Source organism: Pongo abelii, chromosome 3 (genome assembly GCF_028885655.2).
Source record: "Pongo abelii isolate AG06213 chromosome 3, NHGRI_mPonAbe1-v2.0_pri, whole genome shotgun sequence".
Classification (NCBI taxonomy): Eukaryota; Metazoa; Chordata; class Mammalia; order Primates; family Hominidae; genus Pongo; species Pongo abelii.
Window position 1 is genome coordinate 121,033,470 of NC_071988.2, and position 23,561 is coordinate 121,057,030.

The 23,561-nt window shown below is 36.7% G+C and overlaps 1 protein-coding gene across 1 annotated transcript in view; it reads left to right on the forward strand.

The window, feature by feature from the left end:
* The window catches only part of C3H4orf17 (chromosome 3 C4orf17 homolog), a 35,391-nt gene extending 15,666 nt beyond the window's left edge, over positions 1 to 19,725 (forward strand). The window contains exons 5-9 of the mRNA XM_002814993.3: positions 2,532 to 2,675; positions 15,140 to 15,221; positions 16,622 to 16,829; positions 17,831 to 17,874; positions 19,332 to 19,725. Of these exons, the coding sequence (XP_002815039.3) occupies positions 2,532 to 2,675; positions 15,140 to 15,221; positions 16,622 to 16,829; positions 17,831 to 17,874; positions 19,332 to 19,540 (687 nt within the window). The 3' untranslated portion in view covers positions 19,541 to 19,725. The remainder of the gene's footprint in view (positions 1 to 2,531; positions 2,676 to 15,139; positions 15,222 to 16,621; positions 16,830 to 17,830; positions 17,875 to 19,331) is intronic.
* Positions 19,726 to 23,561: the final 3,836 nt, after the last annotated feature.

A 23,561-nucleotide genomic window follows, 5' to 3' on the forward strand; every position in this document is an offset into this window, starting at 1 on the left:
TAATGTTTTAAATTTATTGAGACTTGTTATATGGCCTAGAATAGTGTTGACTTTAATAAATTTTTCATCTACCCATGAAACAAACATTCACTCTGCTGTTGTTTGGTAGAACGCAATATAAATATCAATTAGGTCAAGTTAGGTGATACTGTTGTTCAAGTCTTCTACAGCAGCAGCTCCCAAACTTTTTCGGAAGACTATTTTTCTACAGACCTGTGGTGGGGTGGGGGAAATGGTTTCAGGATGAAATTATTCCACCTCAGATCATCAGGTGTTCCATTCTCATAAGGAGCACACAACCTACATCCCTTGCATGCGCAGTTCACAAGAGGGTTTGCACTCCTGTGAGAATCCAATGCCGCTGCTGATCTGACAGGAGGCAGAACTCAGGCGGTAGTGCTCACTTGCCCCTCCCACTGCTCACATTCTGCTGTGCAGCAGGTTGTGGTCCAGGGATTTGGGGACCCTCGTTCTATAGCCTTACTGATTGGCTACTTTTTCTGCCAATTATTGAGGGAGAGGTGTTGAAATCACTGATTATAATTGTGGATTTTTAAATTTATCTTTCCATTTCTACCAGTTTTTAATCATGTATTTTGAAGCTCTCTTATTAGGCATAAAACTGTTTAGGTTTGCTATGTCTTCTTGATAAAACGACCTTTTTATCATGATGAAGTTACTCTCTTCATCCCTGACACTATTCTTTGCTTTGAAATCTATTTTTTATAAAACTGTTCAGATTTTCTATTTCTCCTTGAATCAGTTTTTGGTAATATATTCTTTTCTGAAAGTTGTTTATTCAGTCTAAATTCAGATTTATTGACAAAGTTATTCATAATATCCTTATATTCTTTTAAAAATATCTGCTGGTTCTGTAAGAAGTACCCTTTTACATATTAGTTGTGTTAATTTGTGTCTTTGCTTTTCTCAATGAAAAGAAGTTTATAATTTTCAACAAAAGTTTATTCAGTAAGTTTATTGATTTTATTAGTATATCAAAGAATTGATTTTCATGATTTTTTGATTCTCTATGTTGTATATTTTCTATTTTATTAATTTCTGCTGTTGTTAGTTTTCTCTTTCTATTACATACTTTATCTTATTGCTGTTTTTCTAACTCATTTTATCTTTCTAATATATGTATTTTAAAGCTATAAATTCCCTGCTGAAGATTGCTTTAGCCACTCTCACAATTTTTGTATATACCATTTTCACTGAGTTCAGTGTATTTTCTAATTCTCATTATTATTTCTTCTTTGACTCATGACTCAATTGCTGGACTTTATTTGTGTGACATATACAAGATTGGGTAATTTATAAGGAAAAGAGGTTTAATTGACTCACAGTTCTGCCTGGCTAGGGTGGAGTCAGGAAACTTACAATCATAGCAGAAGGCAAAACTGGCATGTCTTACATGGCAGCAGGCAAGAAAAGCGAGAGCCAAGTAAAGGGGGAGGCCACTTATAAAAACCATCAGATCTCATGAGAACTCACTTTCATGGGAACAGTATGGGGGAACCTGACCCCATGATTCAATTAACTCCACCAGGTCCTGCCCTTGACACATGGGGATTATCACAATTCAAGGTGAGATTTGGGAGGGGACACAGAGCCAACCATATCAGTTGATGAGAAAAAAAACTGGATTTGTTATACATCATCTCACATAAAGTCAGTTTCTAAGAGCTATCAACAACATTAAGGACTTACTGTGTTATTATTTTTCCATAACGACGTCTGTATAATAAACTTAAAAAAAGAATGCCTCAAATATAATGTAGATTTATTTTTGCTAAACATAAAGTTAAATATTGTTTTATCAATTCCAATCATCAAAATCCCAGGTTGTTGACTCATTTAGGCACTAGGTTCTATGTGTTGTTATAAATCAGTCACTTCTGAAGGGTAGAAAGCCTTTCCTGGAACAGACCCATGGATCTAAGGCTTCTGTAACTCTTCATGGACTTAAAGCTCCCAGAACCTTTTAATTTTTAAAAACTGCAAACAGTGTACTTACCTCCCAGAATGGGAAAATAACCTTTCTATTTCCCTTCTAACTGATAATGGAAGAAATTTAGTTTGCCTTTCTAACTCTCAGCTGTTAGCTGTTACTTGGAGCAAGGAAGTAGCAATTTGCATCATGCAGTTGCTTCACAGACAAAGCATAAAACCTCTCAGCTGTCTTTTCCTGGCCATAAAAGAGAAATCTTCCCAACTTAACAGCAAATTTCATGTGTCATGAGTTGGCTGTTATCTGGAACTGCAATATAAAAGGTTATACATTGCATATTACAAATTTGTTATCTTGTTATTTAGCCAAGAGTTTAAAATGATTTCATCAAAAGTTAATATCACTATTTGTTTTGTCTCCAAATATAAATATTTGATAGCTTAAGATAAAACTAACCTTTTTTTACTTTCATGTATCTCTCTTATTATCCACAATATTTCCAATTCATTTTACATTGAATTTTCATAGAAAATATAGGTGGATGCAAATGTATATTGGTTATATTATACCTTTGATTTAGGAAGAAATTAATGCCAAAAGATCACCATCACCTCCAAAGGCATGCTCTACTCCTGGCTCCTGTTCTTCAGGGATGATGAGTACCAAGAATGATGTGAAAGCAAACACCATTTGCATACCAAACTATCTGGATCAGGAAATAAAAGTAAGTATCAGGTTTATCAAATCCTTAACTTGGAAACAGCATGATATACAAAAAAATTTATACCACTAACATCCTTAAAACTCTTAAATGATTCCTTACTGATAACTGAATTGATTTAAGACTGCTTAGCCTGAAATCCAAGGCATACTCCTATTTTCATTTCCAGTCTTACCTTTCCCTGGAATCTTGCCACTCTCAGATAAACACAATTATTGATTCAGATGTAATGAAAAGCTTGTTGTTTATCTCACATACCCAGCCCTATTCTTTCCATCTTTCGTTATCATCTTTCTAATACTTGAGAGACACTACTCTTAATGTCTTGCCGCAATCTATACATTTACTTCTCATATTTTAAAGCATAGATTCCTCCAATCAACATTCATCTCTTCCTCTTTTCTTTGCAAAACTATGTCTTCAAACTTTCTCTGTCTGGGGTTATAAACTTAGTTATATTAATAGTAATATGTCATATCAGCTTCCTGAAAGGCCCTCCCCAGCCACAGTTATTTCTGAGAATGATATAAAATCAAGAATACATCAGTCAGCTGATATTTGTCATCTGCCATTTTTTTTCCTTCTTTTAATCTCTTTGGTAACCTCCATATTGAACTACCGTTAAGTCCCACTACAATGAACTAAGGGTTAAAAGATTGTAAGATGCCTCTAACTGGAATTTTAAGTAATCAGTGTCTGTAGTTACAATTACAAATAACAGAGCATGTTGTAGAGATGGTTATTGAATAAGCCTAACAAAGAAGTATTTTAAAAGTAGAGCACAGACTATGATAGTGACATTAGTGTAATAATTTATGCTGATAATTAAACTTGAGAAGGAGAACAAAAGGAAATGTATAGAAAGGAGAGTATCTACATATTTGACTTATGCTTATACATTATTTCCTGATGATTCTGGCTAAAGACTTTATATTATACAGAGTCTTCAGAATCACTGTTTCACCTGCTACACTCTGGCCACTTTGATCTTTCTAAAATTTTCTCATTCTCATTTTAAGAGCTTTCCTCTAAGAATTATCTTTCTCTTTATTGGCTCAGTGATCACCTGCCATTAAGGTCTCAGTTTAAGTATTGCTTACTCAGAAATACTTTCTCTAACCATCCAATCTAAAGTAGCTAACCAGTCACTCTATATCCCATTACCCTTGGTAATTTTTTGCATAAATATGCTATATATGTATGTTCAGACTTATTTATTTAGTTCAATATTTTCTCTCTCTCCTCTCCCTACTCCCACTAAAATTTAAATCATATAAGATCTCACACTTGTCTGCCTTTGCTACTGCTTAATCTTCAGTGCCTAAGTGAGTGCTAGACACCTAGTAATTGTTAGATAAGTATTTGTTGGATATTGAATAAATAAATTAAAAGGAAAAGTGAACTCAAAATCAAAAGCACAACTGTAGAAAATCAGCTAAATACATAGTTCTCAACTCAAATAATCCATAAAATGAATGCAGTTTTAGTAAGACTGTCATTCTTCCTTGGGCATATGAATAGAACAGCATGATCCTATAGAGCTGGCTTTCTGGGCATCTATGAAAGAGCCCTCCTCTCAAAAGCATCTTCTATCTTACAAAAATCAACTTAACTGGACATTGGTTGATATAAAACACACTAAAATATAAACTCTTTGAAGGCAGGGATCTTGTCTGCCTTGTTCACAACTGATTTCTTAGCACTCACCACTTCGCTTTAAAAATATTAACTGGCACACAGACAATGGCATTTTGCCAAATAGTTGTTGACTATTTGCTAAATAAATGAACAGAGAGGGAATAAAGTGATAAAGTAGTTTTTATCAAGATTTTTTTGGCTTGTATAAAAGAGCCCTGGAAATACTGCTCATCTTGGAGGCATTCTATTCTTCCATGTTTCCTACAAAAAAAATGTGGAATATTTTCTAATTTCCTACTATCCGTTGAGTAACTCTAAATGGGCTGTGAAATCAGGAAATGTTTTTGCAGGGGTATGTGTGAAAAGGTATGCAGTTTCATGATTATTACTTTAAAAGGAAAGAGAAACATAACTCCATGTCTATTATCTATTAGCACCATGTTTTAAGCCTTCCTTCCAAAGATCTTTATAGACATAACACCAAAATGTCTTCCAAACTCTTATAAACTGTTGGTGGGACTATAAATTAGTTCAGCCCTGTGGAAAGCAGTTTGGAGAGTTCTCTAGGAACTATAAATAGAATTGCCATTCAAACCAGCAATCCCATTACTGGGTATATACCCAAAGGAAAATAAATTGTTCTAAAAGATAAAAAGACACCTGCACTGGCATGTTTATCACAGCAATACTCACAATAGCAAAGACATGGAATCAACCTCAGTGCCCATCAGTGATGAATTGAATAAAGAAAATGTGGTACATATACACCATGGAATACTACACAGCCATAAAATATGGAATAATACATTTTGCAGCAACATGGATCCAGCTAGAGGTCATTATTCTAAGTCAATGAATACAGAAACAGAAAACCAAATACTGCATATTCTCACCGGTAAATGGGAGCTAAACACTGGGTACATGTAGACATAAAGATGAGAACAATAGACACTGGAAACTCCAAAAGGTAGGAGGAAGGAAGGAAAGCAAAGAATGAAAAACTATCAGGAACTCTCTTCACTATTTGCGTGATGTAGTCAACGAAGCCCAAAGCTCAGCATTATTCGGTATATCCATGTAACAAACGTGCACATGTACCCGCTGAGTCTCAAATTTAAAAAGAAGAGTCGACCAAACACATCCATTTATTCTGTAAATATTTAATGTCAAGCTACAAAATACTAGAGTATGATACAATCAATTTCTTCATTCATAGAGGTTATGAAATAATAGTGCAGCTGTTATAGGAATATGTACCAGGAGACTTTGTAGCTCGGAGAGCCTTCAAGGAGAAAGGGACATAAAGAATATTTAGGATATAATTAGAAGATAAAGAGAAGTATGGAAGAGATCTTTCCCAGTCAATTGACCTTCGTATCTTAAGACTAAGGAGTGAGAGCATTGCTTATTTAAAACAACGAACAACAATTAATATGATTGATGCAGACAGTGCTTGGAGAAAGTGGCAAGAGATGGGGCGGGGGACTTAAGAACAGACTGGATAATGTAGTACTTTATAAGTCCTATCAAGGTGTCCAGATTTCATCCCAAGGGGTGTGGGAAGCCAATAAAGAATTTTAAGCACTAAATGATACTGAATTACTTTGTAAGTATAAGAATTACATAGTTAGAACTGTACTTTAGAAAAATCACTCTGGATACAATATGCAGATTAATTTGGGGAGATAAGGGGTGACAAAGTTGCAAACAAGGGACTCTGGTTCGAAAATGATAGATTAGGCTGGACCCTTAACCTCCTGCTGTAAAAAACTATATAATTCAGCAAAATATATACAGAAACGATTTTCAGGTACTGGGCAACAGACACTACAGATTGGACCATTGAGAGAAGAGAAACAATTGGGGTTATTTCCATGTTCAACCCAGACTTCTGCCTGGGGCACATGCCTAATCATGGCACAGAGAAGTGGAGCCTGAACAGAGAGCAGCAGTTTCACTAGGTACAGAAAACAGAGTTTAGTATTTGGGGATGCTGAGGTGGCTGGAACTTGCAAAGTAAGATCTGAAGAAGATAAATCTGTGCAGAGAATGAGCTCCAGAAATTTAGGGGTACCATTAAGTGTTCAGTCCAATATGAAGCCTCACATGTACAGGGCGATTCTGAGACCTGGCAAGGAGAGCTAATGGAAGGTATCACAGAGCTTAGAGTTGCTGGAGTTCTAAGAAACCTTGAAAAGACCTCGCCAGAGTGAAGATACCTTGCGGAACATACCAGGACTTCAATTCAGACCACAGAAAAGTTACACCTTAAAAATAGCCCTGCAATAGAGGCTACTCTAGGCTAGATTCTCAAATCCTAAAATAAAATTTCAAGACATCAAGTTCACTTGCCAATATATTAATTACGTTCAAGAACCAAACACTATTTTTTCCCTCAACTTTTATTTTAAGTTCCGGGATAGATGTGCAGGATGTGCAGGTTTGTTACACAGGTAAACGTATGCTCTGGTGGTTTGCTGCACAGATCATCCCATCACCCAAGTATTATGCCAAGCATCCATTAGCTATTCTTCCTGATGCCCTCCCTCTCCCCCAACCCCCCCCGACAGGTCCCAGTGTGTGTTGTTCCCCACCATATGTCCATGTGTTCTCATTGTTCAGCTCCCACTTATAAGTGAGAACATGTGGTGTTTGGTTTTCTGTTCCTTCATTAGTTGCTGAGGATAATAGCTTCCACCTCCATCTATGTCCTTGCAAAAGACATGATCTTGTTCCTTTTTATGGCTGCATAGTATTCCATGGTGTATATGTATCACATTTTCTTTATCCAGTCTATCATTGATGGGCATTTAGGTTGATTCCATGACTTTGCTATTGTGAATAGTGCTGCAGTGAACATATGCATGCATATATCTTTATAACAAAATAATTTATATTCCTTTGGGTATATACCCAGTAATGAGATTGCTGGGTCAAATGGTATTTCTGCCTCTAGATCACTGAGGAATCACCACACTGTCTTCCACAATGGTTGAACTAATTTATACTCCCACCAACAGTGTAAAATTGTTCCTTTTTCTCCACAACTTTGCCAGCATCTATTGTCTTTTGACTTTTTAATAATCACAATTGTGACTGGTGTGAGATGGTATCTCATTGTGGTTTTGATTTGCATTTCTCTAATGCATTTAGCCCATTTACATTTAAGGTTAGTATTGCTATGTGTGAATTTGATCCTGTCACCATGAATGTTAGCTGGTTATTTTGCAGACTTGTTTATGTGGTTGCTTCATAGTGTCACTGGTCTGTGTTCTTAGCTGTGTTTTTGTAGTGGCTGGTAAAAGTTTTCCTTTCCATATTTAGTGCTTCCTTCAGGAGCAAGGCAGGCCTAGTGGTGACAATTCCCTCGGCATTTGCTTGTCTAAAAAGGATCTTATTTATCCTTCTCTTATGGAACTCAGTTTGGCCAGATGTGAAATTCTGGGTTGGAAACTCTTTTCTTTAAGAATGTCGAATATGGGCTCCCAATTTCTTCTGGCTTGTAGGGTTTCCACTGAGAGATCTGGTGTTAGTCTGATGGACTTCCCCTTGTAGGTGACCTGGCCTTTCTCTCTGGCTGCCCTTAATGTTTTTTCTTTCGTTTTGACCTTAGAAAATCTGATGATGATGTATCTTAGGGTGGATCTTCTCATGGAGTATCTTACCAGGGTTCTCCAGATTTCCTGAATTTGAATGTTGGCCTGTCTTGCTAGTTTGGGGAAGTTCTCCTAGATGATATCCTGAAGTATGTTTTCCAACTTGGTTCCATTCTCCTCATCTCTTTCAGGTATTCTAATCAGTTGTTAAGTTCAATCTTTTTACATAATCCCACATTTCTCGGAGGTTTTGCTTATTTCTTTTCATTCTTCTGTCTCTATTTTTGTCTGCCTGTCTTATTTCAGAAAGATATGCTTCAAGTTCTAAGATTCTTTCCTCCACTTGGTCTTTTCTGCTATGAATACTTATAATTACATTGTGAAGTTCTTGTGTTGTGTTTTTCAGCTCCATCAGGTCAGTTATGTTCCTCTCTAAACTGGCTATTCTTGTTATCAGCTTATGTATTATTTTATCATGATTCTTAGCTTCTTTACATTAGGTTACAACATGCTCCTTTAGCTTAGCAAAGTTTGTTATTACCCACCTTCTGAAGCCTACTTCTCTCATTCAGCCATCTAAGCCTCAGCCCAGTTCTGTGCCCTTGCTTGAGATGTGTTGCAGTCATTTAGAGGAGAAGCAGCACCCTGGCTTTTTGAGTTTTCAGCATTTTTGCATTGATTCTTATTCATCTTTGTGGGCTTATCTACCTTCAATCTTTGAGGTTGCTGACCTTTAAATGGGATTTTTGTGGCATCTTTGTTGTTGTTGTTGTTTTCTGTTTGTTTGTTTTTCTTCTAACAGTCAGGCCACTCTTCTGTAGGGCTGCTGCAGTTTGCTGGGGGTCTGCTCCAGACCCTGGTTGCTTTGAGTTTTCCCATACCTAGAGGTATCACCAGTGAAAGCTGCAAGACAGCAAAGGTGTCTGCTTGCTCCTTCCTCTGGGATCTCCATCCTAGGGGGTTACTGAGCTGTTGCTGTCTCGAATGCTCCTATAGGAGGTGTGTAGAGGCTTCTATTGTGAGGTATTACCGGATCAGGAGGAATGGGATCAGGGACCTACTTAAAGAAGCAGACTGGCTGCTTTTGGGAAGAGCAGGTATGCTGCATTGGGGGGAACTCTTCCTTGTCCAGACCTGAACTCTCCAGTGCTGGCAGGCTGGAATGGCTGAGCCAACTGAAATGCAGAGACAACAGCTGCCTCTCCCCCAAGGGGCTCTGTCCCAGGGGGAGATCAGAGCCCTGTGTGTATGACCCTAGCTAGAGTTGCTGAAATTCCCACAGGGAGGCCCCACCCAGTGAGGAGGAATGGATCAGGATCCCACTTAAAAAAGCAGTCTGGGCATGATCTGGCACAGCAGCTGTGCTGTGTTGTGGGGGACTCCTCCTTGTCCAGATGGCCTGCACTCCTGGAGCCAGCAGGCTAGAACAGCTGAGTTGACCAAAACACAGATATGCTGGCTGCCCCTTCCCCTGGGAACTTGGTCCCATCACAGGCAGTCTCCAGCCTGTTCCCACTGGCTGGCTGGAATTCCAAGCCAGTGGGTCTTAACTTGTGAGATGCCCTGTAAGTCGGGCAAACAGAATGACACTGCTTAGCTCCATGGATTCAGTCCTCTTCCTAGGGATATGTACAGATGGATTTCCTGCCTTGCCAGGATTCCTGAGCTGGAGTATATAAAACTCTCAGGTTTCTGTGTGTGCCTGAGTGGCTATTCTGCTGAGACTCCACACAGCTCTGTGTTTCAGGCCCAGGACCCTGTGGCGTGGGCTCATGAGGGCACCTCCTGATCCACAGGTTGCAAAATATAGACTCTCCACAATGTAGCATATATAAAGTCGCTAAAATAATAGTTATTAGACATGCAAAGAATAGCAAACTACAACCCATAAGCAGAAGAAAAAAAAAGAATTGATAATAACAGACACAGAAATGGCACAGATGTGGAAATTAGTAGAAAAGGCTGTAAAAGAGATTGTTTTTAAAGATTTTCAAGGATTTCTAGGAAAAAAAAAGACACACTGAGTGAATAGATGAGGCATCTCTCAAGAGAAATGGAAATTAAAAAGAGACCAAAAGGAAATTTTAGAATTGAGAAATACAGCTATGCACTGCATAACAATGTTTCCACCAATAACAGATCATAAATATGACAGTGGTACCATAAGTATGTAATATGGTATCTTTACTGTACCTTTTCTATGTTTAGATATGGTTATATACACAAATACTTACCAATGTGTTACAATTGCCTACAGTGTTTAGTACAGTAACACGCTGTACAGGTTTGTAGCCCAGGAACAATAGGCTATACCATATAGCCTAGGTGTGTAGTAGGCTGTATCATCTAGGTTTGTGTAAGCACACTCTATGATGTTCACACAATGACAGGATCATTAATGATGCATTTCTCAAAACATGTTCTTGTCATTAAGTAATGCATGACTGTACAATATTTGAAATCAAAATTTCACTGGATGTGATTAGCAGCACACTTGGCACTGCAGAAAAAAAACATATAAGTGGAGTTAAAGAGAGGGCAATAAAAAATCCAAATTAAAGTAAAAAGACTTAAAAAATGTAAACAAAACCTTATTGACCTGTGAGAATACATTGGGTGGTCTAACATATGTGCAATTGGAGTCTCAGAGGAAGAGGAAAGAGAGATTAGAGCATAAAAGTTATTTGAAGAGCTAATATCTAATATTTTTCCAATTTTGACGAAACCTTACAAAACCCAAGAAAGATAAACACAGAAGTTACATCTGGGCACATCATAATAAAGTTGCAGAAAACCAAAGAGAATATCTTGAAATCAGCAAGAGAAAAAAGACGTATTACATATGCAGTCATGCATCACTTAATGACAGGAATACATTCTGAGAAATGTGTCAGACAGTTTCATTGTTGTATAAACATCACAGAGTGTACTTACATGAACCTAGATGTTACAGCTACTACACACCTAGGCCATATGGTATAGCCTATTGCTCCTAGGCTATAAACCTATATAGCATTTTACTATACTGAATACTGTAGAAATTGTAGCACAATGGTAAGTATTTGTGTATCTAAACAGGAAAAGCTACAGTAAAAATACAATATGACAATCTTATTGGACCGCCATCATATATGTGGTCCACTGTTGACTGAAACATTGTTATATGGTGCATGACTGTAATGATAAAAATGACAGCTGACTTCTCACTAGAAATATGCAAGCCATAAGACAATGAAATGACACTTTAAGGCTCTTAAATTTTTTTTAAAAAGCTGACATTTTATAGTTCTGTCATTCGGAAGTAAAGGAAGAGGTGAGAGGGAGATAAGTGTGGTTATAAAGAAAACAGAGTGGTAAAATGTAAAACAATAACACAAAGTTCGGGTGAGAGATAAATGGAAGTATAACTCATAAGGTTCTTACATTATACATTAAGTGGTATAATATTAATTCAAGGAACACTATATTAGGTTAAGGATGCATATTTTAATCCCTTGAACAACAAAAAAAGTATAGCTAAAAAGCCAATGGAGAGGATAAAGTGGAATACTAAAATACACTTGATTAATCCAAAAGGAGGCAGAGATAAGAATAAGGGGAACAGTAAGAGAAGGAAAAAATAAAAAACAAATAGCAATACGGTACACTCAAAACTATGCAAAAGGACAAATAGACTAAAAACTCCAAGAAAAAGATAAGGATTGATAGGTTAGATAATAATTTTTAACAAGGGCCATTGTTTCAGCTTCTTTAAATGTTTGGAGTTGATAGTGAACATATTTAGAATTATTTATTTTAATACAGATGTGCAGAGTAAATGGTAACTCCTTCATTTCAAATGTTAAGTAATCAGCAAACAAATAATTTAACATCTCTTTTAAGGGAAAAATATGAATAAACAATGTCAGATAGTTCATGCCTAGGTTTTCAATTTTAAAAAAAAGTTTGGACAAACATAGGGATAGAAGTCTCCTATTCCAGAACCTGGCAAAACCAGTTTTCTTTGACCAGAGACGACAGTTTCTTAGAAATCCAGTTCATTGCCATTCAAACCTCGAATCCCAGGACTGGTTTGGGTAGTTTCTTCTGGTAATGTGCATTAATACCACCGATTTTTTCCCCTGTGACCACTCCTTACAGAGATTCGAAGTCACTAAATCCTGCCAGACCTGACCTTTTACCACTCGGGAGGGCAAATATATTGTTAAAGAGGGCTCAACCATGTTCTTTGCACACTCCATTTCAAGCCACAACACACAAAAACTGAAGATGGATCCTTGACTCTGATTTCTAATTGAATAGGTCCAATGACCAGGGAGCTCCCCGCTAGTGGGAGTAATTGAAAAAGTTCCATTTCAAGTTTCAGGAATTTCCCCATGTGTTAAAATTTGCACTCATCCTTACAGCACATAGACTTGTGAGTATAGAATAATGCCAATAAAGATGAGAAGATATGAATCATATACATTATGCCATTTCATGAAATATGTTCAGGACAGGCACTCAGAACTCAAGGTCAGGAACCATTTTGGAAAATATGATTGTTAGAATGAGAATTGCAAAGTCCTGCAAAGACAGGGTGTCAGGACAACTTTTATGGTAGGTACCAAGGCTGGAATCCCCAGAATCTTTGCTGGACAATGGTGGATATCTCTGATGCTGAGCACCTATCCTCTGAAGTTGGAAGAGAAGTTTTCAATTCCAGAAGCCTTCCTGGTAGTCTGCTCTGAGTTTTTGCCAACCAAGATGATACAGAGAACCCTACATGTAATTTTTCAGTTACTCCTATGGCAAAAGAAACATGGGGTTGCCTTGAGGAATTAAGGTTTCTCTGCCCCTAGAAATCATGAGATCATTGACAAAAAGTATTTGGAGGGATTCCAAAGAGTGAGTTCAATAAACTTCCACAGGTGGAATCACAGAGAGAATCTACGCATTGGATACTTTTCCATTTCTCCAGATCTGATCAAGACTCGATTTGTGACCCTTTGGAAAAGCTATAACGTCTCTAACACTCAAGAAGCCTGGTTTACAGGCATAGTCATCCCTGCCCCAAGCTGCAGAAATAAATGTTTTTCTCAAGGGATTGGAAGCTACTGTGTTCATTGTGCATCTGCGTAGGTTTCTGTAACAGAGAATGCAGGAGATTTCCCAGGAAGACATATTCTACATCCTCTCACTAAAAGGATAATTATATTCTCTAGGATGTTGTCGATCAATTAGTGATGTATGACAGAAGAAGCTAGGAGTGATGTGCAATCACTATATTGATGAAAAATCTATAGAGGCAGAGTGGCTTGGAAAATACTGTGAGGCTTTTTTTCTATTTTCGCCACAGTTGTTGATTTGTTGTGAAATTAGGAGCAAATCTAACTTTCTCTCTTTAGGATATGTCATTATCAAAGACAGAAATCTTAACATAATAACAAAGTTCAATACAGGGCAGTTGATTTTTCAGCCCTTTAATTTTGCTTCTCTATCTTCAGCATCTAGATCAATGACTAACACAAATATTTGTTAAATTAATAATAATTTAAGACTTCAGGCAGAAATACTAAGAGAATAAATGTTGCAGTAGTTCAAACCAGATTTGATGTTGCTTTAGGCAATGGGGATGAAGACAAAAGGAGTGATTTAAGAAATATTTAGAAGGTAGACTTTACTGAATTTGTTTAACATTATGTTTTAGAAAAGGGCAAGGGAGTTGTCCAGGATGAATCTCAGCATCTAGTTTGGACAATTTAATGTATGTTGGCGCTGTTCATTGAGATAGGGGAACCAGGAGGAAAAGTAAGTTTGGAGCACGTTTTAGGAAGAGAAATGTGGGTTTTGTTTTATATATTTTATGCCCAAAATATCTATAGTATAGCTAAGTGAATACATCTGGTAGGCAGATGGATATATAGCACTGAAGTTCAGGAGACAGATATGAGTATCAGATATGTCTAAATTCTAACAGCAGACACAATTAAGACTCAGTCTGGAAACTTCATTACCTGCGCTTATTTAACACATTGTACTTTTATTTTAATGCTTATTATAGTCAATTTTTATGAGAATTATTCCATATTTCTATCTCTACTGTCACCTACATTTAAGCCTGTAGCTCCAGAGTTTTTTTTAAAAAATCTCAAGGAAGCATTCTGAATAAATACAGGGAATTATATTCCTATCCCATTGGGCCAATTGCTGTGTTCAGGAAACTGAGGTACAATAACTCCAGCCCAGATCACATCCCTCTGTCTCAGACTATGTAGAGGAGCAGGGCAGATGGGGTCAGTTCTGTGACTGATGGATTCTCATTAGAACCCTATGGTACAGTGGGAAGGATAAATTCACCAAAAGTATGTTCCTACTAGAAGATGTTGGTACTGAACAGAAAAACAAGACAAATGTTGGGATTCACTCAGGATGGTGGCAGAAATATTAAAGGGAAATATTAGGGAAAGTTATAGGGAATAGTCACGAACCTTTTGGAAGGCCAAAAGGTTACACAGCTTGTAATAATTGAACAGGCTGGAGGCAGCCCGTTCTTACCTCAGAACATTAGGTCACAGGGTAAATACTAGGGACAATAGAGGCTTCCCCAGTTGTCTGTTTACCCCACCTGCATTAACTAACCTTTGACCCAGATGGCCTTCTTGGTAGGAGGCTGACTAGGGATATTGCCCCCTAATGGTATTTACCTTAGACCTCGGTACCTGAGCTTTAATCATTCCTAGAACTACTCTCTTAACCATGTTAATTATCTGCAAGTGTGTTTACTCAAAGCTTCTGTTGTTAATTGTATATCAAATAAATGCCTGGAGTGCGAGCTGCTCAGGGCCAACCACAGTGACAAACCTGTCTTGGTGCGCAGGCGGTTGGACACTCAGCTGGACTGGCAAAACAGAATATCTGTGTGTCAGTGTATGTTTTATTCATCTGTCGTTTAGGTCAGGGTCTGCAGGCAGACCCCCACAGCTAATGCCCTCTTGTGAGGAGCAGTACCTCAGACAAACACACTCCATAGCCTACCCTAAACTGTTAATTGTACTGGAAATGTTGTTTTCACTAAGATTCTACTGTGTGCTATTTGAAATTGAGCTCGTGAGTTAAAAATCCCAATTGACTAAATTGCACATCATATACAAAGTGGTATTTGGGAAGATGGGATTCTGGAGAAGGTAAAGGAAAACTGATAAGCCTTGTACTATTTATTTGCTCATATGTAACTCTAATGTTCTCTGTCAGATCCTGGCAAAGCTCTGTGGCATTTTGCATACTGATTCTCTGGCAGAAGTTTTACAGTGGCTGCTTCATGCAACTTCAAAAGGTGCGATTAAGATACAAATTTTAAAACACCGAGCTCAATTTATTGTCAGAAACTGGGAATATGCCAATATCTAAAGTTTTGTACCTTGGATTTGCAAAGATAATGTTGCAATATTATTTCCGCAATGTTTCAGTATCAGGATAATTGCTGTTCTGCATATCCAGCTGCATGCATGTGGGTCATTCAATGAACCCAAAATTCAGTATGCTTTAAATTGAACTCATGTGGGTGCCATGAAACACTTGTGTCCAAAGGCGGTCTTATTCTCAGCTAGAGTTGGTTTATGCTCCTCCAGAGTCCACACACCCAGAGGCCTCCCTGAGCACATCCTCTGGCCTGTTGTTAACTCTGAACACAAAGCTTATTTCTTTCCTTTGGTAAGCAAAACAGTAGAACAGCTATCCAACCTGTAACAGCTCTGCCAGTTGCCCAGCAAAACCATCAACTCAGTCATCTCCTAACCTCTTTTGGGCCCTTCCTGGCCTGTTCCATGAAAACACATGCCATTCCCAATTGGGACAATGATAAATGGCAGAGAGCAGCTATCCTCAAATGTAGTTGATCATCAGACTGACTGAGGCAAAATCTCTGCAGTGGGACTTGAGAATTTGTGTTTCTGACAGGTTCCCAGGTGATGCTGATAATGCTGGTCTCAGCACTACTCTTTGAGAATCACTGCACTGATCAATGCTAGGAAGTACCAATGTGTAAGGAACAGTCTAATGTTTTAACGTAGGAAGCATTCTGGAAATATTACCTTGCCCCAGGAATTCAATACTACTTTTTAGGCAATTGAGAAGTGTTTAGAGGCAATGGGTCTTTAGTTACCTTCCAATTATTTTTCCTTTTTAAGAATGTAACATTTAATAAACTATACAAGTAATAAATCCTTATTGTTGGGAGAAAGAACAGATGAACCAGAAAGAAAAAAAGAGATGAGACAGAACAAAAAGAATCAATAAAATTACCACAGACATCATTTCAGTGAATACTTTGGTGTATATCTTCCTTGATATGCTTGTAACTATTTATTACCTATTAGTCTGTATTTTAATGGAATCATGTTACCCTTCTTATTTTTGTATAGGTATCCTTATATCTTTGGCAGCAGCCTGTAAGACTGGCTACTGTACTCAATATTTTAAAACTATTCCACTGCTATTCAGGGACAAGTGCCTCAGTGAGTTAACTACTCTGGGCACTCTACAGTATCACAGTTCAACACAAACTATATTAAAATGAACCAACTTTTCTGCAGAAGTCTTTACTCCCACATAGGTAACTATCTAGAAAATAGATAACCAGTCTTTCATACTCAGGAGCTGGATATTCCTGTGTTTCCAGACAACATGATAATTGCAACCTTCACTCCTCCCACCTGTTTTTGTCTTTTAAACCAGAAAAAGAGTGGGTCTCAGCTTTGATTCATTCTGAGCTTGCCGAGATAAACCTGTTGACTCATCACAGCAGAAACACCTCAATGGAACCAGCAGCAGAGAGTGGGAAACCACCCACAGTTAAATCACCACCCACAGTTAAATTGCCCCCAAATTTTACCGCAAAATCAAAAGTGCTGACCAGAGATACAGAAGGGCATCAACCAACCAGGTAATTAGATATAATGGCCCCCTAGAGGGAGGGCCTATGGCACATGAAGACTTTGAATTCTCTTGTTATTTATCTTTCAAAATGTTAAACAGGAGGTTCTAAAGTTCCGCTTTATTCAGTAAGTGACTGCAATATATATTTGCTTTCATTTTCATATATGTAATATAAAAATTGTTCTCAATTCTATTGTTTAGAACATTTTGGCAGAAACTATGTCTTTCTTATCTGGTAACCTTTCTTTTTAAGAAAAATTATTTTTCCACTAAGGGAAAAGCAAGAGTGACTACCTAGAAATCTAAGATAATAAAGGTTTTTATAGTTTAACTAAAAATAGATACAATTAAGGAAATCAAAATTGTATTGTTACAGTTATTGTATATTTTGTTAAATGTGTATCACACAGGTTTCACTTTTTTGTGTAGAACAATGCAAGATTAAAATAAATTGCTTCACTTAATTTTCTCTGATTTACTCCTGGGGCCCCCTAGAGAGAAAAATAACTACTAAAATAATTGAAATTATTGCAGGAGAAATTTTTCTTAAATGCTGTTATTTCAATAACAGAAGAAAAATATATATTTATGTAGAATCATGGTGAAAGAATGTGTGGTAGGATGTTATTTAAGCTCGGAGAGAAAATCTTGTTGCTTTAAAATTAAAAGTTGAGTAAAGCTTAAAGTTAGAGGAAAAATACATTTTTGAAAATATAAATATGTCACTTTAAAAAGCATTAAGACAAAAAAATTGTATTACTAATTGTCCCTATCTTAAAGTTTCCATAAAATCAGAAACTGGAAGATAGTAAGAGTTAATCTCTACCTTAATGACTAACATATGATACAACAGTTAAATATTTACTCAAAGAAGAATTTTTCATTGGGAAGTAAATTTAATCATATTTAAGATACATATACACTGAACTTATTGATGACAGTGTAGTCTATAGAAAATACTTTTTTGTATCTGTGAAATTCACTTTTGTCTTTCTCCAACTGATCTAGAGTGTCAAGTCAAGGATCTGAAGAAAACAAGGAAGTACCAAAAGGTTAAGTACAGTTTTTGGTAATTATTGAGTTGGTATAAAGAAACCAGTAAGTACTAATGACTCAGGGAACAGATTTTAAGGATCAGTGCTTTTAAAAAAACAGAAAAATACAATAGTAATTTCCAGATCAATTCTTGAGAGAGCATCTGCTTACTTTCTCATAAAGATAAATTTACCTTTGTTTTGAAAGGCAAAGTGCCTGATCATGGACAGACACTCTTTGAGAAGCAAGACAGCAGGACAACAGGAACTATAGGTTTGGTTATAGCAATTCAGTGAAAAGGGAAACCCTGCATTGACCTAACAAAAGGACAATGATCTCAGAGTTTTGGTTCTTCACAGCTTAATGGAGTTAAATAAGTTCACTGGAGACAAAGTCAACCAGAGAGAAGAGTAAAATGGCAATCAGCCACAAGCAGGTGACTTACAAGACAGCTGAAATACAATTGAAAAGAGCAGTTTTGTGTTCCACCAGAAGCCCAGCTCCAGTCTGTAGGGGAACCAGGGAGAATCAAGAATTGTGGAAAGTCCTACCTTGGTCCAAAATAGCCCAAACAAAGTATCCTTGTATGTTTGGCAGTTTCTAGCTTTAAAACAAGCAGAACATTCACGACTACAGAGCAACAACTACGAAGTGTATCTACAAGCTTTATACAAAAATGTGTCTTGTCATTTCTACAAGTTCCCTTTATACCAGGAATGATATATAATCAATTAGAGCTTACTGGGGTCACCCTAGACCCCAGCAAGTTCCGCTGTGATTAACCAAACCCAAAAGAGACACTATCTGCTAACAGCCAATAATAAGTATAGTTTAAAAATTACAAAGTGCTCCCTTACTTAGACTCCAAGGACAGCCTATTGTATCCGGCCTCTCCTACCAAACTCCTCACCCTGGGACTATAACATCATGACAGTGATGGTTTCTATTATTCAACTTTATGTCTTACCTGTAAGGCTCACACATATTTTATCATTTAGATATTTGGAACTTTTTTGTATAAGAATTCCCAAGTCATGCCCCTTTCTCTCCATTGCCAATATTTAGCATCTCCTTACATCCCTATTCCTGCTTGGGTGCAACTATGTAGGTCTTATGAGCACAATTAACTTGTTTTAGCCTGCTTGTCTCTTCTCTTGTTGCATCTATCAGGACCATAGATCTTCCTTCTTTCTCTCACTGTCACTCTTACCTATAACCAACTCTATGCAATCAAAATCATGTTTACTTTTGAGAGTGAAGGAACATATCCTGCATGTTACAGAACAAATAACTCATTAAAGATGAGCATGTGGTGAAAAAAAAGAAAAGGAATATATTCTTTCGTGAATTTTGGGTGTATCTGATTCACCTAAACTTCATATAGTTTTTTATAGATAATTTACTACTAAAACATGGAGAAGGTGTATTCAGTGTCTCAATTATGGTTGTATTTAGATTTTTTTCTCCATTTCAGAGGCTGAGCACAAGCCTCCACTACTTATAAGAAGAAATAATATGAAAATACCTGTTGCAGAATATTTCAGCAAACCAAAGTCTCCTCCCAGGCCTAACACTCAGGAGAGTAGATCAGCAAAACCAGTGTCAGCAAGGAGTATACAAGAATACAACCTCTGTCCCCAAAGAGCATGTTATCCTTCAACACACCAGAGGCAGAAGTTCTAGACTGGGTGAATTCTTTCATGAATATGAGCTTCACATTTACATAATCGAATTATTTTTCAAATGAATATTTTTGGTATAGAGGAATCAAGTGGTCCTCTTTATGGTGGCGCATGTAAATCTAAAAATACCTGTATGTAATGCTACAAATAAATATTACTGGAAATGATATTTCCATTTGTAGTTAATACGATGTGTAAAAGAAATATGTTTATTTATATACTATGTTTCCAGTCTTGCACTATTAGTACATGAGCATAGAGCCCTGATACTAGAAAAATCATCCATAATCAGAATTAGCAGTTACAGTTTGACACCCACCCCAAACTCTGTTAGAGGGGGAAAAAAACACAAAGAACAAAAAACAAAACACCACCATCACCGCAAAAACAAACAAACCCAACAACAGAATTTTAACATGTGAGATGATTTTTATCATCTAGTGTCTCACTGTTGTTGAACTATTATGAAAAAATGCTCCCCTCCCCTCCAAAAAGAAAACATATACATATTGTTTCTAACTCATAAGCCAGAAAGAAACTAGTTTTCAGTCAGTACTAATGGTGGATATTAACATTTCATATTGAATTTTTTTTGTTTTTAAAAGAAACCACTTGGCTGGGCATCGTGGCTCATGCCTGTAATCCCAGCACTTTGGGAGGCCGAGGTGGGCGGATCACGAGGTCAGGAGATTGAGACCATGGTGAAACCCTGTCTCTACTAAAAATACAAATATTAGCCAGGTGCGGTAGTGGGTGCCTGTAGTCCCAGCTACTTGGGAGGCTGAGGCAGGAGAATGGCATGAACTTGGGAGGCAGAGCTTGCAGTGAACCGAGATCGTACCACTGTACTCCAGCTTGGGTGACAGAGCGAGACTCCGTCTCAAAAAAAAAAAAAAAGAAACCACTCTTGGGCCACAGATATGATTCTTTGAGCATGTTGCTGCAGTCTATCTACCAATAAGCCAATCCTTTATTTAGAATGTTCGCACTGATGTTCATCAGAGATATTATAAATTCAGTGTGTGGTGTGTGCATATGCATGCATGTCTATACATTAAATTTTAATGATAACATACTATGTGTCAGGAATCATTCTAAACACTTTAGATATAATAACTTATTTAATTTTCACAAAAACTATCTGAGGTAACTTCTCTTATTTTTCTCATTATTTAAAATAAGAAAGCTGAGGCACAGATTTGAACTCATGGGGATGGGATAAGTTGTAACAAATGCTATCATTCAAATACAATTATTTCCCATGTGAGAGTCTAAAGTGTGTGTTTCAAAGATAACTTTGCTTTACTTGGTGATTTAGAGGCCCAGGATCTTTCCATCTTGTGGCTCAACCATCACCTAAGGCTCCATTGTCAACTGTACCATGCTGGCAAAAGAAAAAATGAGAGTAAAGTATTAGTTTCCTATTGCTGATGTAACAAATTACCACAAACTTTGTGACTTAATGCAACACGAATGTATTCTCTCACAATTCTGCAGGCAGAGGTCTGAAACGGGTCTTACTGGGCTAAAATCAAGGTATGGCAGGACTGCATTCCTTTCCTAGGCTCTAGGGGACTATTTGTTTCCTTACCTGTTCCATTTTCTAGAGGCTATCTATACTCCTTGCTTCATGGGTCTCTTTCATCTTCAAAGTCAGCAATGGCCAGTCAAGTTGTTCTCATAACAAATCACTCTGATGCTGACTCTTTTGCCTCCATCTTCCACTTTTGGGACTTTCTGATTGCATCGGGCCTGTTATCCAGCTTATCCAAGATAATCTCCTTCATTTAAGGTCAGCTGATTAGCAATTTAATTCTATCTTCAACCTTAAATTCCCCCTTACCACGTAACTTAACATATTCAAAGGTTCTGGGAATTAGGATCTTTGAACGGACATTATTATGCCTTCCACAAGGAGGATATATCTGCTTAAAGTCTTTGCCTTGAAATGGTAAACATCACTTCTAGTTACATTCCATGGTTGAAGATTAGTATAGCTGAAAGGGAAACTGATTAAAAACTCTTGAGTGGGAATCATATTCCAATTACAGCTATGTCCTATGTTAACAAAAATTAGCTTTTGGTGGACAGTCAACTTTCTCTGACACAAAGATTTCATGGCTGGCTCAAGGTATGGCTAGAATCTGTGTGCTGAAGCACTAGGTGCTAGTGATACATAACAAGATTATGCTCAACTCATAAAATTAATAAAGTGCACTCTCTCTCACTTTTCTGTTATGAAGATGTTACAATGGCATTGCCAATTCTTTTTCATTAAAAATTTGCTAACATTCATCTATCAGACCACATAGGTTTTGTGTTTTGGGGGTCGTAGCTTTTTGACAATTTTATTTCTCCTGTGGTAACTGGTCTATTTATATTTTCTGTATTTTTGGAGAGGAGGATCAATTTTGGAACTTCATATTTTCCCAGAAAACTATCCATTTCATCCAGGTTTCCAAATTTATTTTCATAGAATTGAGATTTATCTCATAATTCATCTAAATTTGTTTATTCTGCAATCTTATTTTTGTGTATTTGTAATTTTTTTCTTGATCCAGTTAGCTAATATTTTTCACATTTTGCTACCATTTTCAAAAAACAACAGATCTTGGATTTATTCATATGTCCAACCATTTTCCTATTTCTATTTTGTATCTCTTTTCATTTTTTATTAAGTTCTATTTTTTATTTCTTCAGGTTCATTATTGTTCTAATGCCTTGAGTCAAATCTTTTTAATATGTTTATATTCAGTTATTCTCATTAGCATAAATTTTTTAAGTGATGAATTTTCCTCTAATCACAGCTTTAGCTAGATCTATAGATCTGATATGTAGTGTTTTTATTATCTCTATTTTCAAAATATTACATAATTTCAGATTTGGTTTCCTCTTTTACCTTTCCCCTTTTATAAGCACTTGAGAAAAAAATTTTAAAATAAGGCTTTCATCCCATCTCACCAAGTTTATTTTCCAGTTTAATGTATTGTTATCAGAGAAATTGCCTATATTTTTACTTCTCGAAAATTTTCCTTGTGGTCTAATATAGTTACTTTTATGAATACAAGTTGCATTTTTTTAGCCTACAAAATTTGATATCACTATTTGTATTAATTATAGCATGTACATTTTCCACATACTCATCTTTTGTCTACTTACATTGTCATAGGTTGAGAAGTATGAGTTAAAGACTCCTTATACTGATGTATTGTTTCATGTAATTCCCAAAGGCTGTCAATGACTTCGAATACTATGTTACCTGATACACAGATATTCATAATGGTTAGATCTTTACTAAGGACTGCCTTCTTGACAATTATAACATGTCCTTCTCCTTTTCTTTATTTGTAATGTGCTGGACCTTATCTAATGTTAAGATTGTGACTTCTGACTTCGTTTTATCAGCCTGGTATGGCTTTTTCTATTTTTTATTTCCAATATTGCTGAGTAGCTTTAAATACAGCATATATTTCTTTTATAAATCCAATCTGGAAGATTTTTGGACCATTTAAATTTGCTGATAGGCCATATAGATTTTGTCGTGCGATTGTGTTTTATGTTAGCATTGTTTTTGTTGCTTTTATAAATGTTTCACTAAATGATCTGTAATTTCCTTGTTTTGTTTAGTGAGTGTTCATTTGGTAATTTAGAAAGTTTACATTTTAAAAATCTTATCTAAGCCTGGGTTCCTCAGAAAGTACAGCCTGAAACAAAAGCCCATATATTATTACCATTTTAGGACAGGCAATGTCAAAAAGACTGAGAAACAAGGGAAATAAGGCAAGAAATGAGAAAGCCAATACAAGCATTATCATTAGCTACTGCTTGACAATTGTTTGCTCAAGCAAGCTCTGAGAGAGAGAGTAAATGGAATAACATTTCCATTTTACATATAAAAACACTGAGACCTAACAAAGTTATTCAACTCATCCAAAGTCTCATCACCAACAGTGGCAGTGGCAAGGCTTATGCTTAGTCCAGTTCCCTACTGTTTCCATTGATTCTGTCAGTATACCACCTTT